This window comes from Phaenicophaeus curvirostris, chromosome 10 (genome assembly GCF_032191515.1).
Source record: "Phaenicophaeus curvirostris isolate KB17595 chromosome 10, BPBGC_Pcur_1.0, whole genome shotgun sequence".
Taxonomy (NCBI): domain Eukaryota; kingdom Metazoa; phylum Chordata; class Aves; order Cuculiformes; family Cuculidae; genus Phaenicophaeus; species Phaenicophaeus curvirostris.
The window spans coordinates 1,289,764-1,311,532 of record NC_091401.1 but is presented as its reverse complement, the minus strand read 5'-3'; the positions used below and the strand labels follow the sequence as shown (position 1 = coordinate 1,311,532).

Sequence of the window (21,769 nt, the reverse complement as noted above, 5' to 3'; positions counted from 1 at the left end):
AGGGAGAATTTTTGGCTTTCTCCCCTCTGTAGCTTTCTTGGATCATTTGGCAGGAAGTTTTACAAAACCTGAGTTGGTTCAGGGGTGTACGATGCTGGCAACACCCTTCACCTGTGCAGCTTTTGCAGTGCACTGTAGTTAGGGCTTACTACAGATTATATCACAGAGGCACGCACTGTAGGATACTGGGAAGTCTTTCCAGGCTCCTGGTGGGGCTCTGCTATGGAGCAGGTATTTTCTAGGCTAACCCACAGAATATGTTAACAAGATGATGCTGTGTTATAGATCTTCTAGTAAAAAGAACAACCTGCCAGTTACTAGATTAACACTAGAAGTTTACTTACCAAATAGACTGACTACATTCAGCAGAATAAAGCTGCACTACATCCAACAGAAGGTAGAAAAGCCAGGCTTGCTTGCCCTCATAAAGCTAACAACCCTTAAATTGTAATTAGACTGTTCAGATGCTAAGGGAGAAGGCAAGGGCGTTATTTCTGCAGAATCACTCTAAAAGCTACCTTGAAAGTGTAATAACTCAGTGCATTTGGTACCAGGAAATTCCCATAGTAAAACGTATTTAATATCTGCCACGTGTGGCAAGAACTTTTGATGACAGCTGCCCAAACCATGGGTGGGGTTATAAGGTTACGTTCCCTAGATTTGAAACACCTGGTGAAGCCAAAAAGATGGTTTGGCTTTATGACAGTCACCATCACTGCCTAGATCTCTCACACAGAGCTCTAGCAATCTCAAGATTACCCGTTTTTCTTCTCAGATTGCAGTTCTGACCATCGTTAGTCACGTGAAACCCAAATTTTAGATCTGTTAGGAGCCCTTAAAAGCATCTTATTCATTCACTTACCTCTGCGTACTTCAGCCCACAAAGCAAAGGAGACAGTCATTTCAAGATCTGTTTTGACTTTGCGCTATCTGCTATTGACTTTCCAAAGCGTATGGAAGTCCCAGAGCTCTTCACATAACGTAGTAACCCTGAAGAAGCAGTCCTTCCTTTGTCCCCTGAGCTTCCATCAATTATGCAAACCTGCTATCTGATCAGAACGCAAAAATACATTAGATATTCTTTATACTCTTACTGGTTCTGCCATCTCCACCTTAATCTCTCCATTACATTACACATAATTTTGTTTTCATCTGGTTTTATCATTTGCTAGAATTCTTTGTAAGCTTTAAAGTTAGAAATTGGGACATTTTGTTTCAACAAAACTGAGCTAACTATGCAACCTGACTATGAGTGCTAACAGTATTAGCCCATCGTGCTCTCTAAATTATTAGTATAAGCCTCATTTTGGCTTTGATGAGTTTCCTGTGTTCTTCAGGATCACATTCATACGTACCAATCAGCCTAATTCATCCTCTCATTTAGTCCTTATTTGCTGTTTCATGTAGACCAGAATAGACACTGTCTGAAACAAATGATGGATTTTCCCAGCTCTTCCTATAGCATCAAGTGTCCCCAGTTTATCGAACAGAGTTACCAAGGAGAAATCTATAGTTTTACTGATAAAGCACTGTCATACAAGAAGGCATCATGACATTACCTGGTTTTGGTGGGGAGAGATGACACTGAGCTCTTTACATCCGCTGAGTCGATTTGCAACGAGATTAGAAGAGCTGTTGAAGGAGAGAACTGCCCCACAGGCACGAAGGGGCAGAGCTACCCAGGACTTACTGTGATGTTTATGTATCTTAAAATGTAAAAGTAGTTCCTAGGAGGGGCAGAAAAGCAACTTCCAACTCTTGCCTCTTCAAAGAGCTTAATTATTCATTAAGAATAATGATGGCAGCAGCTACCATACCCCATTAAGCCATCAGCTGCTTCAACTTAAGGCAGAAGATAACCCTGCAAGAATGCCTGTACCCCTCCCTTTCTTCATCTAAATAAGTGTGTCCAAATTACACCAAGTTTGAGAACTAAAAGTATCTCATAGCAATGAGTTCCCTGAGTTAACTGTGCCTTATTAAAGGGAAAACATATGTTACCATTAAGAAAGTTAAGGCTAAATGCACTAAACACATTCTCCCATCTGCTGCTCTTCAATGGTTGCACCACTCTCTCCACTCCCCCTTTTTGTACAGAGGTCATTATTGTTTATGCAACAGAAGTGGGATTTTCCTTTCTATTAGACTGAATATAAAAAACCCCTCAGTGTGAATTAGAAAATCTTAGTTTCCAGAAGTCTTTAGCACTTAACAGACAGGGAATGAAAGCTGAAGCTACTTAACCGTCCTTAAACCGTGTGTATTTGGACAGAAATGATACCAAGAGCAACTTCTTAAAACAAAATTTATTGGCACAAACATACATGTTACAAATGTCTACAATATTCTTGGAAAATATATGTTCACCACTTCAAAAAAAAATCACTGTCCACAGAAAAGTACAGTAATATCAAACTTCTTTTAAGTCACCACAAATCTAGCATCAAAATGCATGCATTCATCATGTATAAATGAAACTCCACTGACCTCCAGGTAAAGCACTTTAATAAGTTTCCTGGTCTCTACAATGTTGTTTTTCCTCCCCAGGTAGCCCTAATAAAATGCAAATAGAATGCTTTCTGTGGAGGCACAGATCACATTTTCATGCTGAGGGCAGCTGAGCCTAGGTGGTGAGAGATGCTGCTCTCAGCAAAGACTTTCAGATCCCTCCTGAGAGTGTTACTACATTGCTTAACACCACTGTGTGGCCTTTGAAAGGATGCAATTCAAGACTCGGCCTGGAGTTTCATTTTCAAAAGGGCAACTGAAAAATTATTTCTGATTATGCCTGTTAGAGGAAGTAAAGCTTACAAGGAAAAAGGTGGAAGAAGGGTTTTTGTTTTGCATTGCCATTCCAGCAGCATTTGAAAAAGGAATGGCATTGCTAAGGCGACTTGTGAGGAGAAATAGCAATCTCGGTAAATCCCCCGCTTTCTTTGGTGCCAATCTAGTAATTTAGTAGCCAATCAAGGTTTCGTCACTGACCTCAGACAGAACGGAACTAGACTCTACCAGATGTCCTCGATCTTATCCTACGCCCGTCCCCACCTCCACGATCACGGGAGCAAGCTTCACACCCACAGAGGGGAGAGAACGCACGAATATCCTCAGCAGGAGCAAATCTGGCTTAGTCCAATGTAAACAAGGGAGAAAGTTCTTGATGTCAGGGGAAGCTCTTTGAGAAATGGGGGTTGCGCTTACTCCCACTAGTCCGAATTTCACTCTAATCACATCAGGGAACAACAACAACAAAAAAAGCAAAACCATAAAGCACACACACTTAGGAAGCTGTACACTTTATCAGCCTCGGTAGAGCAAAGAATATATCCAGGGGCAGAATTTGCTCCGGAATTATCAGCCTTGGAGACTTTCAAAACTCATCAAGACAAACCCCGGGCAACCTGAACCAATCGAAAATGTGGCCCTGCTTTGAGCAGAGATTGGACCAGATAAACTCCAGGGGTTCTTTCCAACCTAATTTTGCTTTCATTCAAAGGCAAGGCTTTTCCTCTCCTGAATTAGGGCACAGATTCCATATCAGGCCAAGATTTAGTAAGGACAAATGAGGGGTTTGTTGTTGTCTTACGCAGAGGATGGAAATTCTGGCTATATGGTTAAGCACATGTTGGAGTCACTTCCACACCAGGTCATGCTTTGCTCTTTACCCTGTGCTGGAGAATGAAATACTCAACCATCTGTCCATCTTAAGTCTACAGAGCTGACGTGATTAGATAGCACCTCCGGAGGCTGCTTTTCTGTCTTAAGACTCAACCATAAGTCATTAAGGAAAATACCAATTAGCTGGGTACAAACTCATTTCCTGCGTGACTAAAACAAATTTATAGTAAGAGTTCATATATTGCCACTAAGAGAACTTCACATGCTGCAAAACAAACAAAAGGTTATTCATAGCAGATACTGGCTGTTTCATCTCTTTCATACTTGGAAAGAGAACACATCACTCAAATGGCAAATGCCTGCCTGTATCAGAAAGGGGGAGGAAAAAAGAATAGGAGTTGTCAAATAAAATTTAACCTCTAAACAGTTGGCGTTTCCCCCTTGAAATGCATTTTTGCAACAGACAAAGGCTGTTTTTAAGCCCCGCGCTTGAGTAGGAGGTACTTGGTTCTAATCTTTCGGTGGTACTCATATACATAATGTGACTAATATTTTAGTGCATATGTTGTTGGGGGAGGGAGGACTCTTCATTTACAAGACAAAGTAATGATGTTTTCCATGACAAGTAGTGGGATATCAGTAACATTTTATGGTGCAGACCTGTGAGCGTGTCTTACCTACATTAGCATTTAATTTTATTTCCAACCTGGGGAAAAAGCAAATAGAACATCAAGACTGAAGTTAGCATTTCTAATGAGAAAAAAATATATTCTTTCATTAATAAAAAGGCTTTGAAAGCCAATTATTCAACTATTTGTACAGCTGCTAATCGCTGAAATAACAGATAAATAATACTTAAGTAATGGTTAAGCTGTATACCCATGGTGTTTCCTATAGAACTTTACTTTTATTCTGAATCTTTTTTGCCTTTAAGTTTCATGGAAGGCTGAACTCTCATTATTTAGTACGCTGTAGCTTGCTAGCGGCACAGTAGCCACACCGGCCACTGATTTATCAGGTCCAGCCAATGCTACCGTAACTAATGGAGAAATTGTTGCAACCTTTCAGGTCAATATTATAAATATTAATAGCTGAACTTGTGAAAACAATGATGCATTGTGCATCTAGGAGTTTGTGGCTCCATTGTATTCACTATCTCGAACATTGATCTTAGAAAGAAAACAAGAGCTGCTGCCAATATTTACTATTACTTTAAACAAACCTGCAACTTAGCAGGAGGAGAAACTAATCTCAAAGATACTGGGACCTCTTAATTCTTTTAAACTCTTTTGACTACAAAAGCTCGAACTACCATTATGCGTTCACATATACATGACAGAGATGCATTGGATTCAACAAAGTGCTTTTTCCATCCTCTCCTTAGCCACTTATTGCTAGACAAGCACAGATACTAGAGTGGTAAACACAATAATTATGCTGTGTCCAAAATATTTCATGACTGGCATACCCAAATGTAGTTCAGTACGTGTCTGTAGAGCACCAGGCACTCTGAAGCCCTAACTTGACTGCAGTCCTCCAGCACTCCTGCAGCTGACAGCAGCAGCATGTCTTTGGATGGTCTACCCTCAACAGCACTCTCTGCAAAAACTAATAGATCATCCTTTCTGTGTACATCACCTCCTCCATTTTCAAGAAAAAAGTGAAAGGATGTAAATTCAGCCACCATTCATTTTAAATACCAGTCCATACGCGCGTCAATAGACTCGCACTGCTTAGTCCTAACATACAAAAGGTGGTCTGGGTTATAGCCACTTATAAAAAAAGAGTTTACTGAACGTTACCTCTATTTTACTTGAACTGTTTCCCAATTTACTATTTTGTCATTCTCACACTACTCTTATTTGCTGTTTCTTCTCTTTTTCTGTCAAAAGTGATGAAATTTCTGTTAGTAAAATGTTAAAAATATTTAACTAACATTCCAGTGTTACAATTAAAGTAGTGTAGCGAAACTGCTGTCCTGCAGCAGTCAGAAGCTTTCTTTTCTATCACACCATTTTTTGACCCAAATTAAGATCCAAGAGCCGTATTCTGCCCCGTGTTCTCATCCCACCAATAGTGGCTGGTTCGAGGACAGCAGGACATCACAGGGAGGAGGTTCTGCCTCACTCAAGCTCTGATTGAGGTCAGCAATGACAAGAAGGCAGAGGGCAGGGAGTCAACCCGAGAGGGCAGCAGAACAACCCTAGGCCCAATGTGCTGTGTTCCAAACACACTGCACTCCAAAACCACAAAGGCTTCCTAAGACGAAAAATTGAGACTTGAGTAATAATGGAGAAGCCAGACTCACTGAGAAGAGATAAAGGATGGAGAAGCTTTTCTTCATAATTATCTCTGTGGTATTTTCTCTTTGAGAACGAGTACTCTGCCCTTTTAAACTTATAGCACATGGCTTCTTTGGCCGAGTAGAGTGTTATGTATGAACCACGAGGCTGTATTCATGTTTTAAACCAGTACAGGTTATGATTTTTGCTTTGGAGAGTTAGCAGATGTGATACAGTCATGACAGAATGAGGTTACTGCAGAAATGACTCATTGTTGAATAATCAAGTGTTTACTCCAACAAAATTGCATGTAACCGGACTGCCACAGTTTCCCTGCTTTATTGTAAGATGTAGCTTTTAAAAGACAGTGCATCAGAAAGAAAGGTAAGCTCCTCGGGTGGCTCAGATCTGGTTTTATGCAGCTGTTTAAAGGCAGACGGCCTTCTGGTTCTCAATGAAGAATAAAAGCTCCTGAGCACATCAATGGGGATGGACAGGAAAGGCAATTAGCTGCAGAGGGAAACAAACCCCTTTCTTGAAGTGGAATAGAGAAGTGTTTCTGGAGGAGATCAGATGAAGAAAGAACAATTGATGTGAAGTTCTGGTCTGATTGTTTCATACCTCCTGATCTAATATCCTTCCTGAAAATAACGTCGCCACCTGAGAAATCTTCAGCCAATCATTTCTCTAGGTGCAATTAATTTTTTTTAACTACATTCTTCAGCTTTTGGGGGTTTGCTTTTAAAGAAGGTAATTTGAGGGTGCTTGTGCTTTCTCTTGCATGAAGTAACATGTCCTCAAATGTATAACACCTCTTTTGGCAAGAGGGACCTTAATCAAGTGAGAGGAATAACTGGCTGGAAGAGCATCTCACTCTTCCAACTACACAGGTGACCCAAAGGGTATGATCTGTTATAGGTGTGAAGTTCAGGTCAGGGCATAAATCCAGACCAAAGAGACTTTGGTCTCTTCAAGGCCTTTCTCCAATACTTACTGTGTATATTGGGAGCGAGCCCAGTGCCATATATGGCTACTGGTTTAGCCCTCTTCCCTGTTTAAAGGGCAGGAGGAGCAGGGCTGAGATCTAAATCCTGGATAACATCCAAGTGCTCTCTAGTTTCTTTGCAAAGGTCTAGCGCCAACATGCTCAGTCAAGGTGCTCTCATAAAAAATCAATAGCTTATACATACTCCTACAGGTGGAAGACCTCCCATGCAATAGAGAAAATCTCACTCTGTAAAAGCATGAACAAGAGTTGAGTAACATGTGAGCTTCTCAAAGTTCCTGAAGTTCCTGAAGAGTGTCCTATGCCAGATGCACTTCTGAGAATCAGACATCACCGTTTTACAGGTATGCTCTAATACAAATGTCCAGTGATGAACTTGCTCTAAGAGCTAAAATCCACTGTATTCAGACAAGCAGCTCAGCTTTTCGTAAAGTTAAAGTTATATGAAGCTGCATCAGAGGAGCAGTGACAGAAATGAGACATAGTAACAGGAGAAATTCAAAAGGTCTTGCTACCAAGAAAAAAACATAGCAGATTGTGGCTGTTCCAATTAATTTCTTGCACAGTTAATGCTGTCCTCTTCTTCTATCATTTTAAGTGTTTAAGTCACTTGTTGCAGTGACTACTTAAAAAGAAAAAACCCAAGTATTTTACTTGCCTGACCTGTTCCCAGGGCCAACCCCATGCATGTTCCAAAAGAACTAAAGTGCAAGCTTTAAAAATCAAACTGACAAAGTTTCTAAATCACTACTTGTCTTACAGGTCCCCGGTTACATTCAGAATCTTTTATCAGATTCCCCCCTCCTCCTTCTAATAATATTGGATTATGTTGGACTACATTGGATTGACTGTGCTGTTACATAATGTTGCCAAGTGAAAACCAGGTCAAGTATGCCTGTTTGGGCTTCCACGCTACTTGCTCCTGCAAGTTCCATGTACCAGTTTTTTAGGCTTTAAGCCACATACATTTATGTCGTTGCAAGGTGAGCTGACTTAGGAGGAGGAAGCTGTGCTGCCCAAGCAGGACCTTGGTAACTTGTCAATAGTGGATGCGAGTAACACTTCTCGACCTCAGCAGCTGTGCTCATTGGCAAGGCAAACAGCAGCTGGGGTACGAGCACAGAGCAGCTTCTCACCGTCCCGTTCCAGCTATGCTGTTTCTGCATGGCAGATCACACCAGCGTCCCCACTGCAGCTGTAGCCCAGAAATCAGAAGATGAATAAGCAATTCTTATAAGGATAGAATATGCAAGTCGCAAACACTAACTGGAAAAAGCTATTCAAATCCTTGCTTCCAGCCAGAGAAATCTGCAGTTCAGTCCCCAAGATGGCATAAGAAAGCAATCAGCCTTGCAGTCCCCCGAGGGTCTGCTGGGGAGTCCCTTGGGTCTTTTCACCAGCCCAAGCCTAGGCAGTGGTTAGTGATGAGAGCAGTAGTTGAAATTCTACCCAGTAATTGAAATTCTAATCAGAGCTGACTAAACAAGAACGAGTTAACCTTTTAATGGGAAATTTACTATTACAACTAGGCAGATGCAACTGCCTGGACATTTTAAACATAGAGAAAATGAGGGGAAAGCAATCAATCCTGGCTTCAACACAAATAAGATCTCCAGCTGTGTTTATATAGATTGCCCTCAGTACCAGTCTGCCTATAGGTGAGCGTGTTGCACAATCTATGACCTGAACAGCCCTATATTACCATATTCTCCTTGCAGAAGAATTAACCCTCTGCAGGAGCCATTCGACTTTGGGTCTGTACACCAGCGTAGGACACACTTGTTCCTGCTTCCTGGGCTGAATTGGAAATGTTACATGGACGCCTCACCGACTGCAACCGACCAGCACAGCTCAGCTAGCAAGGGCTGGGCATTCACAAGCACACTATATGCAAACAACTTAAAAGTTAAACACATTAATTTAGCGTATTTCGTTAGTACACAGGAGGAAATTGTGCCTTCACAAACATTTTATAATGCCTCTCTGTAGCCTGAGGATTCAAACTCTTTGATTTGTATTTGCTGCCCTATCGGGTAAGCAGTCAGTCAGCCTCTCATAGGAGAAGGAACTTTCTGCATTAAGGATCTGTACCAGCATATAATCTTACTGATTGTACCTTCTCTGGTGAAAGCTACCTTCATTTGAGGAGTCTTTTCAGCTTCCCCATACAGAAGCCAAGTGAGGATCAAGCTGTGCTCAGCACGAGTGTGGCTGGCAGGGTCTCACTCTTAGGAGGTAATTCTTTCCTATCAGCTAGCCAAATAGCTTAGTAGTTTAAAAAGGGTCCTGAATCTGGACAGCTTATTTGTTTTCCAGTGGAGGCTCAGTTATACACAGCATTCAGTTGTGGCACCTCAGGGAGTGAGGCCCTTTCTCACCACAGAGTTTCCTGTCTGGCCCATGAGGATTTCAGAATTGTTTCTGCACTCACTCAGCGGAAGGACTGCAGCGAACGGGGCACTCCAGGGAGTCCAGTCGCACATTAGTAACTTTGCAGGTTAAGTTGCGTAAAGACTGTGGCCACCTATTACATAATGATATGAAACAGCAAATGTGAATACGAAGTAATAAATACATAGGGAAAAAAATGCAGCTGGAACCTTTCAACTGATCATCTCTTATTCTGCCTGCAAAATTCTACTTAAGCACTATTTGCATACACTTCCACTGCAACAAATTGGTCTGGGTCTCTGTTTTTTTAATCTAAGACCGTGTCGAGAGCAATGCTCCACAGTGGGAATATTTGTAACACTATTATCACCACTTGTATACTCCAGTGAAATTGCAGACCAAAAAACCCCCACATTTTTTAATTATTTCTATGAATTCTTCTTAGAAATTCTGATGGAGTTTTCCTTAAAAGACCCTTTCAGAATTTCCTGGCTCAAAATTTGATACTTCATTTTTAGTTTGGTTAACTAGGATTAAACTATTCAGTGTTTAAAAAAAACCACAAAGAATTCAACATCTGGGAGAAACCCTACAACAACAGCATACACAAACTTTCTCTCGAACTACAGTATATAATTTCTCTTAATTACATAAAATGTTAGTTTAAACTGAGTATGGAGATATTATCTCAGCTGAGCACTTCACAAAGACGATGCTGTAGGTAATGAACTAGACATACACACAAAAATTAAATCAATTTTTTAAAAAGCCTGTTAACACCACCACTTTGGAACAGTGTTTGTCTGCCTTTCTCTTCTCCAGGAAAGCTTTGCTAAGCACCTTCCCTTTCTCAGCCTCTCCCCACTGTTCCCTCTATGTACCCATACCTCCTTCCTGGTTTTTGATGGTCCTCACGCTGGGGACCATTTCTGCAAAACGGTGCAGAGGCAGCTTCCTACAATTGTGCTGGGAAGCCACAGACATCACCAAAGTTATTCATGTGCTTTAAGACAGGGCAGTAAGTATTGGGGATTGGCACTGAAGAGAGTCCCATGAAGTCTGACAAACAGTGCCTTGATTTTTTAGCCAGTTTTGATCTTTTGTGATGCTTGTATTACCTTTCTTTGCATTTCGCTTGGCTTCTTCAGGACCGTGTTAACTAACGCTTTTTTTTGGTTGTCATACAGTTTTCTTTCCGGCTTTCATATTGAGGCCATCCTGTTTGTACAGCACACCCCATAGGAAAAATTTAAATCCATAAAATATGATAATCCAGTCCTATCTGGTTTTTGCAGGCAATGTTTTTAGACTTGCATATCACAACTAGGCTCATAAAAATCTATGTTTGGTTGGCTAAATTGAAATAAGATGTCCTACATGAATACTTGCAGGTACCACTCTCTTCAGTGGGAGTAGCACATACTCCCTACCTCAAAAAGTTACATCTGAAAGTGGATTTGGGCACTTTAGGTGCTCAGATTGAGAATTTTGGCCCTAATGTTTGCTACAACTTTAGGTTTGGGTCCAGTCCACCTGACAGTGTCCCTTTAAGCAGGAGCTTTCTCATAGCTGCGTTTTCTGATTCTGAGATGTTTAGGATGCTTTTTGTATACTACAGTTTCTGAAGGTCAGTGCGTACATATTTTAAGACACAGTGATATGACAGTGTATGGAACTACTTGGCAGTATTTAGCTGGTACAGTTTCTTGTGGAAACAACAGAATTCCAAAACACACCACACTGAATGCTTATGGGTTATTACAAGCAAAAATCCCAAGACACTGGGAATTAAAAAGCGGAGTTCAACAAAGGAACACTGATATCGTTGGTTGATATGAACAAGGTTGTGCCAAGTCGTCCTTCTTCGCTTTTTCAAGTGGAGAAATAAACTGGGAAAGGAAGCAGAAGGGCAGAAAAAAGTCATAAACCAACAGTTATTACAGAGTTAATGTTGTGCTGTATCTCACAGAAGTCTGTGCTGCCAGAGCATGGCAAATACTTTTAGCACATCTTTGCTGAAAGAGAGTGACATGTCTTGCACACCATATGCCTTCCTAGCTGGAATGGGGATGATCCTCCTGTGCCAAAAGGAGTTTGGAGGGGGAACTGGAGTGGAATGCAGTGGAGAGTGCCTCTCAAAAGACAGAGAGGGCAAGAACTGATGGTGATGTTAGCCCCCATCCCCAGCTCCAGCAACACCTCCAGTCCCTCAGGTTCTAAACTCTTCCTTCAGCAGAAAGTCAGCCTGCTTTTCCAGAGCCTCACTACCAGGATGGTAGGAAGCCAGGCTTGGGCCATTTCACCGCCCATGATAGCTTGTAGCTGTGAGGAACTACCCAGTTTATCTTCGTGGAGGTATGATCTTGTTCCACTTCAAATCAATGACTGGAGAACTCATGCAGGCCTTGACTGTGACAGCATTTGGATGCTTGATGTCAACAGTATCTAAACATATACCTGAGAGCTACTGTAAAGAAATACATCACTGTTCAATACACAGGGTCCTTCCTGAAGCCACAACCTTTAGGCACTACTACAGAAGGATCAAACAGACTGAAAAAATAACTTAAGATCCAGAGCTTAAATACATTTAAATCTCGCTAAATTTGCACTAGATCTTACTATGGTGAGCCACGACCTAGGCTGGATGATGTGACACTCAGATTTGCGGTTAAATACACTAATCCAACCTAAACCATGTCAAACCTGCTATTTCTATTTCCTGGCTTGCCAGGGTAGTCATAGAATAGAATTATAGAACAGTTTGGGTTGGAAGGGACCTCAAAGCCCATCCAGTCCCACCCCTGCCCTGGGCAGGGACACCTCCCACTGGATCAGGTGCCCAAGGCTCCATCCAGCCTGGCCTTGAACCCCTCCAGGGATGGGGCAGCCACAGCTTCCCTGGGCAGCCTGGGCCAGGGCCTCCCCACCCTCATCCTGAATAAATTCCTCCTCATGTCCAGTCTAAATCTGCCCCTCTCCAGTTTATCCCCCTTCCCCCTCGTCCTATCACCACAAGCCTTTGTGAACAGTCCCTCCCCAGCCTTCTTGTAGCCCCTTCAGGCACTGGAATGTCCATCCAGCACTTAAAACCAGGAGGGAAACAGTGTTATTACTCGTATATAATTTCAACTTTAACTTTCTAAGGAACAATTATGAGCTATCTTGTCTGCTTTTTACTTTCTTCTTGAGACACACATCATGCTGAGGGATGCGTACAAAGACAACAGCCAGTTCAGTGGCTGCACATCTCTCTGCCCCGGCTGCTGCCCCGGACGGCACAACGCAGGCCTGGCTTTCCCTTGGAGCCAACTGCCTCAGTACCCAGTTAATATAGTTAACCATTTCCCATTCGTGCCGTATCAGTGTTACGAAACCCTAGAATTATTCTGGGTCACTCTGGTGCCAGCGTTCATAAGATTAATAAACTGCCACATGTCTCTCGATCCATTTAGTCATGTTTACAGGTGATTCTGTAAGCCCTCTTTACAGAAGCAACAGAGGAAAATGGAAACACGCTGAATAGAAGGCATGTAAATTGAGAGCTAGGCATTAATTCACATCCGCAGTCCAGCCTCCTGGTGAATCTCTTCTGGGTTACTAGCTGGATTGTCTAACTCAAATCTCCCTTTTAGGAGTTAATGCCATATTACAGTTATGTCACATAACGGCTGTTGCTAACACAGAGGTTACATAAATAAAATGTTCAGATCCTGTCATTACGAGACCCCTGGCTCCCAACCAGCACGACTACTATTTTTCATTCATATCCTATCTTTTCTGTAACGAGGATGTGGAATGAGATAATCTTTCAGGACCAGAAATCAGTGAGACTTTTGGCCATCTTATAACAATATCTAGGTATTCAATATGCAAAGAGATTTTCAGAAGCACCAAAACCTCAAATTCCAGCTGATTTGGTGGGAATCAGGCACCTATGTGATTTGAAAAAGCTTGTCAGGTGCCTGTTAGCCTGTGGCCTTCCCTCTCTTTTTATAGGAACAAGGTAACTCAAGCATTACTGTTCTCACTGGAAAACACCAGGACTGGGGCCTTGGTTGTATTGAAAGGCAGATCTCTGCGACTGTGTAAAATTTATATAAACATGAAAAAGGAGAGTCTTTAATCCTAAGGAAAGTTATGCAAGATGCTAGTGTAAAATACATTAAATGTCAACAAATATAAGAGCCCAGAGAGTCTGCAGTAATTCTCACTACAGCAGCATGACACTATCAGGCAAGTTTCACAAATTAATCAGTCTAAGTATCTGACAATAATTTTTTTGTTTTGTTTTTAAAAACACCAACGCTTCATACATCACAGAGCTACTGAGATCATAAACGAAAGAGAAAATAAATTACTCACTTATAATTATAATGAGAATGACTGCGCATACTACACCGAGGATGATCATCATCTATAAAAAGAAAGTTATGAAAAAAAAGAAGAGAAAATCAGGTTTTCACAAGAAAGACATTAAAACCCTCAGAGTTTTTTCGTTTTACTCAGTGGCTCATTCCTTACACTTTCAGTACTTGCAAAGGCTTACTGCAACAGACTTGTTTAGGCCTCAGATTTAGCATCAATTTTAGGAAAAGCTGACCACCAGCAATGGACACAGCCTTTTGCTAGCAAGACCTTGCCCATCAGCTAAGATGTAGCGACCAACCTCATCTGTTTCCAGCAGCAAACTAAAGAAAAAGTAAACTTCCAAAGTTAAAACAACTCCAAAGTTGATTTAGAGTGTCTGAGTTCACACACGCCCATGTACTACTTTACATAAGAGTAACCTGATGCCTTTTCACCACATTCCCATAGTCACAGAAGAGACAGCTGGAGATGCCTTGTGTCTAGCAGCTATTTGTGCTGGTTTCGTGTACCGTGCTGCTGAGAGAGGTAGCCCACGCTAGCCAGTACGGTTTCCAGCATGTTAGCTGGGAAATAGCTCATTGCAGAGCTGAAGTCTTCTGCAGCTGTGCACATACCATCCCAGCACTGAGCTGTGTGGGGTAGAGGCCTCCACATGAGACTTGCTGAATGCTAATGAGGCCACCAGAGGTGCTCAAGTCCAATTCCCCACCATTACCCCAGTGAGAGTGAAAAAACTGAAAAACAACAAACGTGGACGTGTCATATCAAGGCCTTCATCCCTCCCAACATGGTCCTGGAGGGCAGAATCAGCCATTGGCTTCCAGGAGGTTCATTTATTTCTCCCCCTCCTTCCAGAGTATGGGAGCCTGAGGAAGGACAGAGGGGTCTGTGTGGTGTAGGTCATTGTTGTGACTGCAGTCAGCATGGGTGAACCTAACTCCAAGTCTGTGTATGTAGCTCCCAAAAGCCCTGCTTCCTGCACCACCAGGTAAAGCAATTGGGCAACAGAAAGGGCCCTGAGGAACCACTTGGTTGAGTTGCTACCCTAGATCAACTAGATTCACTGACATGAATTAACACAGAACACTCTCCACCCCTATCTGCAGGCACTGACCGAAGCATGAAAATCCCTATCTACACTTTATATACTGCAGAAATTATCTAAATAGGCTCTGGTAAAGATCAAAGTTGCTTGGTGACTGATCCTGGAGCCTAGAGGGCAAGGCACCTCTTTCTCCCCTTGGCAAGAAGAGACCACTTTGAGATCCCAGTCTGCAAGCAAAGTCCCAGTAAGTGCAAGTGAAAGTAATGTCTGCCATGAATTGATTCTTAAGAAGAATTTATATACCTTACCTTGCAATTTTTCCACCAGTATTTTCTCTTCAGTTTGGCTGCACTGGTTTCAAACTGTGAGGCACCTGCTTGCAACGCATCTGCCCGGTTGTCAAGCTCTGATAGCTTCTGGTCTCTTTCTAGCACCTTGTCCACGTTCATTCTCATGATGTCGACCACCTGCAAAGGCACAGCCGCACGTTAGACTCCACATGCAGTAAAGCTGGAGGCCACTTGTATGTTCACACTCTGGAATATAACATATCATACTGAAACCAGCCAACTGCCATCATGGTACGTGATGGCAGTTACCTGGGCAATGCCCCAAAAACCTGTGTCTATGGAAGCAGACACAGTGAGAACAAGAGGAACATAGCTATACCCTGCTTGGGTGCCCTTAGAGGTAAAAAATAAAGGGACATTGTGAAATACAGTAATTAGTCTCATTAAAGCTTTTGATGTCTTTTAGCCTACAACTAGCTACTTTGCTTCAGCTACAAAAAAACTGGTGGAGACCAGTATCTCTGCTGCAATTTAGCTGATGTTTCTCCAGTCATCACTAAGACCAAGCCATTATTTTCCTTATACAAGGCCACTCTAAATGGGACTGCATGCATTTCCTGATCAAGGTATTTACTCATTCTGCAGTTCTTTCTCAGATAAGATGACTTCCCAGTCATAATCTGAAGTCCTGCTTGAAAATGGAGGAGGAGGAGAAAATTTTATCTGGGAAGATTCAGCCTGAAGTGTAGCAGGGACCTCACACTGCCTCACTGCACAGCCTCAGTGAAAGAAGCGTGTACAGACAGCACACAATAAGTAAGGCCCAGTCATGCGTATATTTTATACACTGAGTTAGATGTACATCCTCTTCTAGCAAGCCAGTAGGAATCCTGTACACATTCATCACTAATGGAAATGTTAGACAGCGTAGAATCTCAGTACAGTTGTGCCTGGCCTGCTTATTCTAACAGTGAACATGGTTGTTGGTCTGTTACTTCTCATACTCTTTAATAAGAAAGCCCAAGTTGTCTGTATTTAATATAATTTAACTATGACTTGTGAAAACCCTGAGTTATTTAAAAAAATACATTATTTAAATACAGTGAGATGAAACTGGTAGTGACAGAATCTTTGAAAGGATTGGCATAGGGCTAACTGCTGTTCCAAAACTCAAAAGATTTGTTCCACTTGTCCACCAAACCTACAACAAAATCAAATGGTCCTTCAACCCAAATTTTCTTACTTGCTTTTCCAATCCAAAACTTTCCAAGCATTTTAATTTATATCAAATAAGAAAACTTTCATTTTCATTTCTTAGTTAGTGTTTAGCTATATTTTGTCTTGGCAGAATGTTTTGCAGTGAAAATTTTAAACTATCTGAAACCGCTGAAACAAAATACTATTAACATTTCCCAACCATTCTCTCCCTTTTTTTGGCCTAGAACTACTTATTGAATTTAGCCTGACTGCAGCGAACACTTGTCCAGATGAGACTGCATCTTTGTCAAATAAATAAATGTTTTTCTATACTAAAACCAAGACCTGAGCCTCAGAAAAGAAGCTCTAGGATGCCTAGAGAAATCAGTGGGGAACAACCAGCATGGAAATAGCTGAAATACATTATCAGCACTGATAGAGCAGTACAAATGTCTGTCATTTTACTAAGACCAGAAATTTTTCTCAAAGTGAAGTGGTGATGGTGTTGCTGTTTTGGGTTTGGGTCTGGAGAACTGTGTAGAGCAGAAAGCTGGAGGAGTGCAGTGTTGTGCTGTGGTCTTTGGTGCCACCTACAGATAACTTTCCTCACAAGACAGGAAAGAAAAACAAGCAGGAAAGCTCTTGTAGAGAAGCAAAGCGTAACAGATCACACACTTAGGTGCAGTTTCACCTCGGTGACTTCACAGCACTGAAAGTCCAGCAGTGTTATTCTCCCTTGGCTTTTCTTATATTGTGATTTCCCTGTCAAACAAGGATCTGCTGACCATGTGCTACCCACTCAAAACCCATTCCAACTGCAGCCTCCCTCTCAACCTGGAAGCAAAAAACCCCATGTGGACCCTGATCATCACCCGCATAATCCTCAGATCTAGGAGCTACTCAATCTCCACTCATACAGGGCAAGAATTCCTGCCAAAATTACTCCACCATGCTTCACAGGAAGACAAACCTGCACAGGCTTGAGTGAAAATTCTCAGTATTTTAAACACGAAGCAGTAGTTCACTATCCTTGCAAGAACCATCTCCATCGATCTGCTTGAAAAGCCCTGTATATTGGACCTGCATCGCTCATTTTAGACAATAACTAACAATTATTCTTCATCTTCTAGGGGCAATTACTTTTGCTGTAGCTCACATAAACAATTACAGCACCATCATGATGTAATATGTTCAGGACAAAAAGCTTATTTCATTATCCTGACCTAAGACAAAAGCTGAAATGTAATATTCCTTTCCCTACTGACAAATGCTCCACTAATGCCAATGAAGTTAGTGTGATGTGAAAATCAGTGATAATTAGAGAACCAGGCCTAGAAATTTCTGCAGGCATTTCTGCAGCCATAGAATTTTCTTGTGACCAGATCTGAGCATCAGCAATGGGGAGGCCCTGTTTCAGATCTCCATCAAAGTTCTCAAAAAGACAAAGCTCAGTTTGACAGGTGTCTTTAAAATATCTTAAGAAATGCATTTAATCTGGATGTTGTGAGGTCTTCAGAACTGTTGGAATGGGTCCAGAGGAGGGCTATGAAGATGATCAGGGGGTGAGAGCACCTCTCCCATCAGGACAGGCTGAGAGACTTGGGGTTGTTCAGCCTGGAGAAGAGAAGGCTCCAAGGAGACCTCAGAGCAGCCTCCCAGTACCTGAAAGAGCTACGATAAAGCTGGGGAGGGACTTTTTACAAGGGCATGTAGCGATAGGATGAATGGGAATGGCTTTAAATTGGGAGGGGGAATATTTAGACTTGAAATTCTTCAAGAAGAAATTCTTCACCATGAGAGTGGTGAGGCCCTGGCCCAGGCAAGCTGTGGCTGCCCCATCCCTGGAGGGGTTCAAGGCCAGGCTGGATGGGCTCTGGGCAGCCTGAGCCAGTGGGAGGTGTCCCTGCCTATTGCAGTGAGTTGGAACTGGATGATCTTTAAGGTCCCTTCCAGCTCAAACAATTCTATGATTTTTAAAGTATATCTGGACCTTTAGGAAACAGATGCCTTTGCATGTAAATAGCTATTTTCCAGTGTGCATTTTTTTTAATTGGCATTAAAGAATCACACAAGCCCTGGCCACTTCCCCATGGATGATAAGTAATTAATTACTTAAGCCTTTGGAGGGGTTTAGCAAAACTCTGCACTCAATACCCAGCACACAAATCTGCACAGAGGGTGTGTAAGGATGCTCCAGCTGCTGCTACGCTGCTGGTACGCTGAGGGACTGCCCTGTGAGTGATCGCATGCTCACCGATTCCTACCATCACAGCAGTCAGATGAACACTGGCATTTCAGCCAGGGTGCTAGGGTGGTCAGTACGCTACCAGAATTTAAGGATCCATGCTGGAACAGGCACCTAATTTCAAGACTAATAAAAGGTGTATGGATTTGTTGAAGATGCTGTTATGACATCACATGTGGGGTGTCTTTCTTTGGGGATAAACTGTGATGACCAATCAGTAGAGGTCTGGCTAATGAACACAACCCTCAGATTCACAATTCTCAAGGCCTGAATCTATCTATGAGAAGCCAATGGTCTGTCCCTGCGAAACAGCCTGTGAGGTTAGCATCTAACCATTAGGAACACCGGAACATGTTAAAAGAGCTGGCTCCACTATGACATTTCCTCCTGATCCGACTGTCTGGGATGAATTCCTGAATTGGCACCAGTGCCCATATTTATTCTGCAGAAGTGTTACTGGTACAAGGATGTTCATACTCTGAGTCCCACTTGTACTATCTCCCGTCCTTTGGTAAATCTCATTTCCTAGATCCACCACCTTATCACTTAGAGCCACTCACCTCATCCACCCGGGCTTGTGTCTGCTGCAGCCGTTTGTTGCTTGACACATTGGCAGCAGGAGGTGGCCCTGCAGCCCCAGCGGGACCTTGGGCAGGAGCTGGAGCAGACCTAGGTCAAAACCAGAGAACATAAAAATTGACTGAAACAATCTTCAATTGTTCACTACCCCTTTTCTGGAACAAAGGGAAAATATATAACTCTTAAAAGGATTTTTCCAGCACCTCGCAGCCCATATTTCCCACTCCTGGATCACAGCCCTGGTGTCCCATTCCTTCCCGTGCTGCAATTAGTTTTCACACTATTTCTTGATAGGACCATATCAAACTTCCCATCCCTTGCTGCCTCTTTGAAAAGCAAGCAATCCAGATTATCTACCCTAACTTAGGGCACACTGATCACTGGCCTGACCAGCAGGGCAGAGCTTATGTCCCACTAAGGAAACAGACTGTGCTCTGGGTATTTTGTGTTGATGCTACAGGAGCCAGGGACCCTGCCTCCCTCCTCAGTTTGCTGAACGATGTGCTTCCCTGCCCCTTGGCGGTTGATCGAAAGCTAATGGAGTAAAGACAAACACAAGGAGAAGAGAAAGAAATGGAGGAGAAAGTGGGGGTGATAATTGCATACAGCATGGGATTAGACACCTCCAGCATTCATCAGTGCTAACCAGCACCCCACCCGTGGTCACTAAACACCCCACCAGAGCAGCCGTCCAGGCTGGAACATCTGCCATGGACCCTGGGTGAATATTTGCAGCGATGCTGTGAGCAGAGCCCTGATCTCCTGCGCATCATCTCGTTTCTTAAGCCTAAGCACCGGCTTTCCCCAGACTGCGACAAAGCAGAAGTCTCTTAAATTCCAACAAGAGATCTCATCTGTCTCAGTGCATGAGCTTGTGCAGGCAAGTCACCCTGCCGGCCTAGACAGGGTCCCTCAACCTTAACTAGTTGTTCTTCACACCCAGACTTTAAGCTGTGAAACCCTTCCTTTCAACGGATCCCTCTCGCTTCTTCCTGCAGAGAAATAAACCCCTTTCTGAAGCTGCTGAGGAAATCCCTAAGCATGTGGACTGAAAAATATCACAAATCCCACCCATGCGTTACCAATGCCTTCCCGCAGTGACAGACTCGGAGAGCACAGTGTTTCTCTGTGAATCATTCCCTTCTACATCCTAGGGTCTGATTAATGCTGCTGGAACCATGGCCCCATTCCCACACTGTCATAGCGCCCGGGGGCACTGAAGTTGGTTCCCCAAAGGCATCTTAAGTGGCAAAGCTGAGTTTGACAGTGTCACCAGTGGGCTGAAATCCCTGCAGATGTCCAGGGACGGAGCAGCTCTTTGCAGACCCCAGCACTGCTGTACCTTACACTTCTTTTTTAACTGTGGGTGAGAACGTTATTACCAGGCTTTCGTTGAAAGAAAAGAACTTGAGCTGTACACAAGTTGCTCTTCCTTTGAGGACCTCACAGCCACTATTAAAAACATAAAAGACCAGATGCTGCTGCCACCTGCAATGGAATGACTCCATTGAAGGGCCATGGGCCAGGATCCCGACAGGATTTATTCTGAGTCTACTCTGTTGTCACAAAGGATCAAAATCTGACTACGATGTTTATCAGACTCAATGCAAAACAAGATCTCCCTGGAGCATTAACAACTTCAAAGGGAGTTCCTGGTACAACAACAAAGCTAAAATTGAAATTGTGAAATTGCTTTGCAGTCAAGGAAATAAGCAGGCTTTTTCCCAGTCAACACAAGTAGGGTTTTTTTTCCTATGGAAACATCGCATCACAGTGTTCACCACTCCAAACGTTAACAGAACACCCTCTTGGGCTGCGTACTGCTAGCACCCCAGAGACTACAGAAGGGAAGTGCACGAGAATTGTTTTTGCTGGTAAGCGTGGCTTGTAAGCACAGCCGTGCTCGGTCAAAGCCGCATGGTAGCACCAAAGTTCAGAGCTCCGACATAAACCTTTTCTGCCCAGTAATTTTCTTTTTTTGCACCTTCCAAGTTGTCCTTAAAGTGATTTGGCGTAAATTAAACACTTTCCAATTTGCTCCTTTCCAGCATCCTTGCTGCCACCTAACTTGGGTTCAACTGGGGCTTCTCTGCTCCCTGTGTAACGCAGGAATGGATGGGAAGAGTGAGTGTTTTTACAGCTGCCCTGACCATCCAGAAAGAGTTACTGTAACTGCCAAAGAGAGATGGCAATCTTTATGCTAAGGTACAACAAGCTTGTAATTAACATGCTCATCTTAATTCATTACATAAAATCTAATTCAAGAGTAACCAGAGCTGGGTGCTGCCTGCAGTACAGAGCTGCTCTTTCCCAACCTTTTGTCTCTGGAGCTCCTTAAACAGCAACAGCAGCTGCCTGGCTCATGGCCTCGTGAGTCAGAGCAAGAGGAGTGATCGCCGCAAGAGATGAAGCACCTGCCACAGAGGGAACAGCACGGGTTCCCAGACAGTCTCGAGGAAAGCCAGTCCTTAATGCTTCAGTGCTACCAGCAGCTCTTGCAGGCTAACAAGGCATCAGCCCTCTCTCCTCAGGCAGCATGTAACACCCAAAATAGACCAAACAATCACAAAGATACCTGCATCACTTTTCCTCCTCTCAAGCTTCCCAAGGCACTTCCGAACAGGACGGAGAAGTGTCCATGCCTCTGGCGCAGCCCTACCCGAGTCTGAGCTCTGTAGAAACCACCCTGGCTGGGCAATGGAAGGCAGCATCTCTGTGGGCTAACAGGGCTCCAGTCCCACAAGG

The 21,769-nt window shown here is 43.0% G+C and overlaps 1 protein-coding gene across 1 annotated transcript in view; it reads right to left on the bottom strand.

The window, feature by feature from the left end:
• Positions 1-8,888: 8,888 nt before the first annotated feature.
• LOC138724796 (vesicle-associated membrane protein 2-like) overlaps positions 8,889-21,769 on the bottom strand; it is a 36,333-nt gene continuing 23,452 nt past the window's right edge. Inside the window, exons 2-5 of the mRNA XM_069865077.1 lie at positions 19,006-19,114; positions 15,022-15,180; positions 13,663-13,714; positions 8,889-11,186 (exon numbers count right to left, since the gene is read on the bottom strand). Of these exons, the coding sequence (XP_069721178.1) occupies positions 11,170-11,186; positions 13,663-13,714; positions 15,022-15,180; positions 19,006-19,114 (337 nt within the window). The 3' untranslated portion in view covers positions 8,889-11,169. The remainder of the gene's footprint in view (positions 11,187-13,662; positions 13,715-15,021; positions 15,181-19,005; positions 19,115-21,769) is intronic.